Source organism: Otolemur garnettii, unplaced genomic scaffold, assembly GCF_000181295.1.
Source record: "Otolemur garnettii isolate 467f Iridium unplaced genomic scaffold, OtoGar3 scaffold00015, whole genome shotgun sequence".
NCBI classification, from domain to species: domain Eukaryota; kingdom Metazoa; phylum Chordata; class Mammalia; order Primates; family Galagidae; genus Otolemur; species Otolemur garnettii.
This window is the reverse complement of record NW_003852410.1, coordinates 30130996-30138302: the sequence shown is the minus strand read 5'-3', so window position 1 is coordinate 30138302 and position 7307 is coordinate 30130996. Positions and strand designations below refer to the sequence as shown.

The following is a 7307-nucleotide window of genomic DNA, read 5'->3' as shown; positions in this document are numbered from 1 at the left end:
TCAAGTGGCTAAGGCACCAGCCACATACACCTGAGCTAGCGGGTTTGAATCCAGCCCAGGCCCACCAAACAACATTGACGGCTGCAACCAGAAAATAGCCAGGCATTGTGGGTTCGAATCCAGCCCAGGCCTGCCAAACAATAATGACGGCTGCAACCAAAAAAAGGCCAGGCAGTGTGGCGGGCACCTGTAGTCCCAGCTACTTGGGAGGCATAGGTAAGAGAATCGTTTGAGTCCAGGAGTTGGAGGTTGCTGTGAGCTGTGATGCCACAGAACTCTACCCAGGGTGACAGCTTGAGGCTCTGCCTCAAAAAAATAAAAAATAGTCTGAGGTTGCTGTGAGCTATGATGCCACAGCACTCTGCCCAGGGCAAAAGAGTGAGACTCTGTCTTAACTAAAAAAAAAAAAAAAAAAAGTCATCCAAAACAAAAAAGATCCCATCAAAAATAAATAAATAAATAAAACCTATGTCTTTCACAATTCTTTTAGTATTCAGTAATCACTCATTTACAGCAGTGGTATCACAAGCTGGGCTGTATTAACAGCAACACCTGAGGAGCTAAAACCCGGGCACCATTCCAGAGATTCTTAGAATTAGCTGCTCTAACACCAGTACTTTTTCTTTTTTAAGTGCTAGAGCAGTGGTTCTCAACCTTCCTAATGCCGCAACCCTTTAATACAGTTCCTCGTGTTGTGTTCCTCACAAGGAAAATAGTTTTATGGTTGGGGGTCACCAAAACATCAGGAACTGTATTAAAGCAATGAAAATAATTTTATGGTTGGGGGTCACCAAAACATCAGGAACTGTATTAAAGGGTCGCAGCATTAGGAAGGTTGAGAACCACTGTACTAGAATACCTCTTTTTTTGTCTTTTAATCTTGCATTTTGAAATTTTTCAAACATATAGAAAATAAAGACAATAGCGTAAGAACACTCTTAAACATACCACTTAGATTTGACTATATATAAAAAAAGTTTTTTTAAGACAGAGTCTCACTTTGTATCCTTAGTACAGTGTTGTGGCATTACAGCTCACAGTAATCTCAAACTCTTGGGCTGAAGAGATCCTCCTGCCTCAGTCTCCCAAGTAGCTAGGACTACCTGCCACAATGCCTGGCTATTTTTAGAGATGGGGTTTCCCTCTTACTTGGGCTGGTGTCCAATTCCTGAGTGCAGACAATCTAATCCACTTCCCAGAATACTAGGATTACAGAAATAAGCCACCATGCCTGGGGCCTTAGATTTGACAATATTTGCCACTACTTTCTACAGTTACTTTTTACATCATTTACAACACAAACCTCATGACATTTCACCTCAAAATAATTTAAAATGCATCTCTTTTAAAAAGTTCATTTCTAATATCATTCTCACATCAAAACAAAAAATTTGTAATACCCAACCCATATCCAAATTTTCCTGTCAAAGCTTATAACATATAGCCAGGGATGAACTATTGATTTATAACATGTAAAATATAATGATTATTTTCTTCCAATTTTGTCCACATCTTATGTAAGAACATTCAGTTGTTGTTTAGAGACAGAGTCTTGCTCTGTTGCCCAGACTGGAGTGTAGTGGGATGATCATAGCTTTACTGTAACCTCCAACTCCTAGCCTCAAGCAATCCATCCCCTCAGCCTTCAGAGTAGCTGGAACTATAAGCACCCATCACTGCTAATGTTTTCTTTTAATTTTTTACAGAAACACAGTCTCACTGCTTTGCCCAGGCTGATCTGGTACTCTTGCCCTCAAGCAATCCTCCATCCTCAGCCTCCCAGAATGCAGGGATTACAGGCCAAAGCCACTGTTGCTCCAGACTGTTTTGAAAATAAATTAATAACAACATCACAAAGCAGAAGAAAGAAAGGCAGTTAATAAAATATTTATTCTTTACCTGAAAAGATCCACCTCATGAACAGTAGGTAAAATAACAGATATATGTGTGTCTGCCTAAGAGATAGAAAAGAAAAATAATAATGAAGCTATCACCAAAATTTGCAGAAATTAATTTTTAAAATATGTGTTTCTGTCTCATGATCAATAAGCCATGTTGCCCTGTCTTCCTTTTTAAGACTGTCTTCCTTGGGGCTGGCACCTGTGGCTCAAGGAGTAGGGTGCTGGCCCCATATACTGGAGGTGGCAGGTTCAAACCTGGCCCTGGCCAAAAACTGAAGAAAAAAATATATTGCCTTCCTCTAGGAGCAGTCAGAGGAGAGAATGGGTCTTATCAGTCTCCCCTAATATAGAAGAAAATTAAGAATAATTCAGATACCACGATTATTTGACTATTAGATTAATTCACAACTATATGACATACTACCAGTAATACTATCTAGCAAGCAAAATTCATTTTCCTACTGCTCTCCATTTTGTTTAATTCAAAAAACAACAGACTGCTATCCCACTTAAATACAACAGTTAAAATATTTCAAATGAGCGGCAGGGCGTGGTGGCTCAACCCCAGTTAAAATATTTCAAGCAAGCGCAGGTATTTCACACCTATAATCCTAGCACTCTGGGAGGCTAAGACCAGTGGCTTGCTTGAGCTCAGGAGTTCCAGATCAGCCTGAGCAAGAGCAGTACCCCATCTCTAAAAATAGCTGGGTGTTGTGGTGGGCACCTGTATTCTCAGCTACTCAGGAGGCTAAGGCAAGGGGATTGCTGGAGCCCAGGAGTTTGAGGCTGCTGTGAACTATAATGCCAGGGCACTCTAGCCAGGTTGACAGAGTGAGACTTTGTCTCAAAAAAAAAAAAAAAAAAATAACTTTTTTTCTTTCAAATGAAAACTTCAACCCCGCCCATGTTGTTTTTGGAAAAATGAAAGGCAAAATACTTTTGACTTGAGTCTACTAAAATCAGAAATCTGCTGGCTACTCATAAGAGGTTTTGCCAGAATCAAACATTGTTGGAAAAAAAAATTATTTTCTCATTGTCTTTACAATTACAGTATAAATTCTGAGTTCTAGTATCTACTGGAAAAGTAACGAGAAAAAAATTTACAAAGTTTATTGCCATTCATTAAAAATTACACAATGGATACTTCAATAATATTCAGAAATATATAATAAACCCAAGAACCTCTGCATTTGCTAGTTTAAAAGTCTGTTTAAAAGTCTGTTAGAGAGACTATATGTGCTGGATCATTCTACCTGCGGAGTTAACTGCACTATTTGTGTTGTTCCAGGCTTGTCATGATATGTGGGAATCCGTACCTTAAAGAGAAAGAAAAATTATTTTTTGGCTATAAATACGGGATGAGGGATGAGAATTTTTCTATCCTGCTTCTGCTTTATTCTTTGCGTGACAATAAAAAACTAAGGTCAATAAGGGATGAGAATTTTTCTATCCTGTTTCTGCTTTATTCTTTGCGTGACAATAAAAAACTAAGGTCATATTTATTTCTAGTCACAGAGAAAGTAAGTAAACCAAGGTCTACATACCCAAATACACACAGAAATCACTAACTCACTATGAAACAAATGTGTGGAAAGAAAAAACAAAAAAGAACAACTTCCTATTGCTTCCTGTTTACTGGTCTAATTTTTGCTTCATTAATATACACACACCCAAACACATTCTTCCAAGCTGGCCAAACTTCTGGATAAATCACACAGGAAACAATGAGCTATCAGTACTACCTCTGATGATTTCCCAGGAAAAAACATACATGTTACAAAAATCTAAAATACATCTAAAAAGAGAATATAGTCAAAAATAATTGTAACTTGGGTCCAGCATAGCAGTTCACACCTATAATCTTAGCACTCTGGGAAGCAAAGGAGGGTGGATCATTTGAGCTCAGGAGTTCAAGACCAGCCTGAGCAACAGTGAGAACTTGTGTTTACTAAATAGACAAATTAGCTGGGTGTTGTGGTGGATGCCTTGGCGGAGGCAGAAGTTTGAAGTTGCTGTGAGCTAGGCTGATGCCAGGGCACACTAGCCTGGGGCAACAGAGTGAGACTTTGCCTTAGAAAAAAAAAATTCCAACTTGAGAGTGAATTACAAAACTTTAAGAGCACACTCATTCCAGCCTAAGAGTAAAAATGCTGAGTCATTAAAAAAAATCACTAGAGAACAATTTCCTGAATATGTTTGATCTGACATTACATGTTCAGATCATTTAGGATTAAGAATCAGTGGCTTTTCTAATTTTTTTTAATTTTTAGTAATTCATACTCAATTCTATAAGTGATCTGCTTCTGCATACTACCCATCTCTGATAGAACCATAGAGCTATAGAATTCTAGGAGGCACAATATTTATGTTCTTATGTACTGCATATGAACGACATGAAGCAATGGGGTGAGGGTCCTGAAATGGTGTTACTAATGGTTCTAGAAAGTAGGATGATTGGCTCAGCACCCATAGCACAGTGGTTACGGTGCCAGCCACATACACCAAGGTTGGTGGGTTCGAACCCAGCCCGGGCCAGCTAAACAACAATGACGACTGCCAACAAAAAATAGCCAGGTGTTGTAGTGGGCACCTGTAGTCCCAGCTACATGGGAGGCTGAGGAAGAGAATCCCTGAAGCCCAAGAGTTTGAGCTTGCTGTGAGCTGTGACGTCACAGCACTCTACTAAGGGCAACATAATAAGACTCTCTCAAAAAAAAAAAAAAAAAAAAAAGTAGGATTCTGGTATCTCTGTAACACCTCATGTCAATGACAAACAAGTGACACAACATGAATGAATGTTATTAGGAAACTAAAAAGTAAAACCCATGTATGAACTTCCTACAGAGTTCTTTAAAAAGGAAACAAATGAGACATAGGATATTACCTTCATTACCACCCCCATAATAGGCAGGTGTAATGTTTTCCCTGGCACTGGAGCAGGCCATCGATCAACGTCATTACAAACTGAAAATTACAAGATATTTCCTTAGTGTAAGTGGAAATACTAAAGTATAAAAAATGAGCCATTAGAAATCAAAACTCTACTTTCTACAGAGCAGAAAAATATACCAGGAAGAAAGAAAAATAAAAGGTAAAAGTGATGAAAACATCTTACATTTTACTTAGAAATAAACATATATTGTGAGACATAAATCAGTAATTATAATACATTTTTTAAAAGCAACAAACTAATAGATTTAAAGGGAGTTTTCCCATTCATTTATTACAACTAAAATTAGCTACCAAGGCACACCAGCTAGCAGAGGCCTTCTATCTCTATCAAGCTACATAAGGATTTTTGTTCAATAGTACTCTGGTAAATTCATGTATTGTTATCCTAATAAACAGACATCATCAAAGTGGTTAGATAACAAAAACCAAAATTTTTTATTTTTTTAGGTAAAGATGCCAGACAAATAGTTTTATACCTCTCATATCAAATATTGCTTAAATTTTTATTGGATTTTTTTGAGTTCATTTTTATCACTCATTTCCAGTAAAAATTTTTAAAATCCCTTCATAAAGGTATATAACTCATACAATGTTTAACTCACCTGCTTCCAAATAAGGTTCACTCTTTTCGAAATACTCTGGTGCTATTTGTTTGAGCACAGTGTGAAAAAAATGAATATAAGGTAGTTTGCTGATCAAAACCAACGACTGGAAGGAAAAAAGAAACAGTTTTTCTTTTTAATTGCCTATTGATTATAATTTGAATTTGCCACTCATTTTTTGCATGAGCAATTACCTATAAGCTAAAGTCACAAGTGTGGATTTTGAAATACAAAGGTTTTTACAGTGGATGTTTAATGGAAACATAAAGCCATAGCTACAGAATGCAAACAGTTTAACCTTATTACTATACTTTAAGAGAATAAAGGCATATTTGCAGATATTTCTGATCTGTAGAGTAAAAAATGTCCTATGAACAGATAACATCATAGATAATTTCCAAAGTCTGACTCTGTCTTCAGCAAGCATTATCAGGAATTAGCCATATGAACTCTTTCTACCATGGAAAGAGCATCCTCGTTAGTATACTGGTAAGAAAAATTTAAAAAAAAAGGGAAATAGTAGTGCTTTTACAAAATAACTATGACTATTATATTTCACAGTTCAACCAGCTGTCATAGCCCTATACTCAGAAATTGTGACTTTATAGTTTGATCACTGCAGATGAAAATTATGCTGATTTTTTAAAATGTATTTTAAAAAATACATTTTTTAGAAATCACTCTTTACCTTTCCATCCAGCATCAATTAATGGTCAGGGCAAATTCTGATTACAAAGGAAAACGTGTGCCTTGCTAGTTGGGATCAAATAGGATACTTTGGTTCCCAGACTGGGGACTTAGAGCTCTGCTTGATTTTTTTTTTTTTAAAGAAAGAATAAGAACTGCACATTTAGAATGGAAACAATAATGGCTAAGATGTTACTGAAGTTTATTACTAGCTCTTCAAAAAAAGATAGTTCACACTTTTATTAATTATAACAATATTACAATCTGTTTATTCCTTCCCTTAATCTAAAATGTCAAAATTAAGCAGACTTTTCTGGTTTTTGACAAGAATTCCAAAGGACAACTGAAACTTATTGTCAGGAATCTAGCACAGAAATAGCAGAAATTCAATAGCAATTAAATATCCAGTGATAAATATCTATAATAGAAAAAAAAGATAAAATATAAACTCTAGTTCATATAAAAATAAAATAACAAAGACTTTAAAATCTAACAGTTTCTGTTTTTCTAATCACAATATAAAAGGACTTTTATTAGTATATATGAAAATTACCTTCTGAAAGTAGCCTCTTTTTAGAGTTTTATCTCGAACTTGTCGGAAATAGACATATCCATAAAAATAAGCAGGATCCTTCTATGAAAGAAGTAACAAATATATAGCCATCCTTTATTATTAGCATCAGCTTCCTTTTTAAACCCAAATCAAGATATGAGGTAAACACAAAGTGCTAGTTATATTTTTCTACCAACAAACAATAACTATGACAGCGATTGCCAAATAAAAACTTTCTAATTTCCCCAAAGATGAAATAATCATAATCTAAGTACTAAAGATTTTCCCCCCTATTATCTTAACTCAGCTTATGTTTGTTATTAGTATCCAGACTAGTTAATAGAAGTAAGACACAACTGAATTGTTTTCCCCAATGTTATACTTTGTTTTTAAAAAATTCTACCTACAATTTTGAGTTTTTCAAGGCTAGGGGATCAGCTTTATCTTTTCTTTTCTTTTTTTTTTTTGAGACAAAGTCTCACTCTGTCATGGTGGGTAGAGTGCTGTAGCATCATCATAGCTCACAGCAAACTCAAAGTCTTGGGCTCAAGCAATCCTCCTGCCTCAGTTTTTCTGTTTTTATAGAGATAGGGTCTCACTCTTGCTCAGGCT

General features: G+C 36.0%; 1 protein-coding gene across 2 annotated transcripts in view; it reads right to left on the bottom strand.

Annotated features, from left to right (window-relative positions):
• Window positions 1-7307, bottom strand: part of DENND6A (DENN domain containing 6A) — an 81663-nt gene that overhangs the window by 37740 nt on the left and 36616 nt on the right. Inside the window, exons 5-9 of one of the 2 annotated variants that reach the window (XM_012802488.2) lie at window positions 6696-6776; window positions 5456-5561; window positions 4786-4865; window positions 3155-3217; window positions 1900-1955 (exon numbers count right to left, since the gene is read on the bottom strand). In XM_012802488.2, coding sequence (XP_012657942.1) covers window positions 1900-1955; window positions 3155-3217; window positions 4786-4865; window positions 5456-5561; window positions 6696-6776 — 386 coding nt within the window. The remainder of the gene's footprint in view (window positions 1-1899; window positions 1956-3154; window positions 3218-4785; window positions 4866-5455; window positions 5562-6695; window positions 6777-7307) is intronic. The other variant, XM_023510713.1, reaches the window with a different exon arrangement.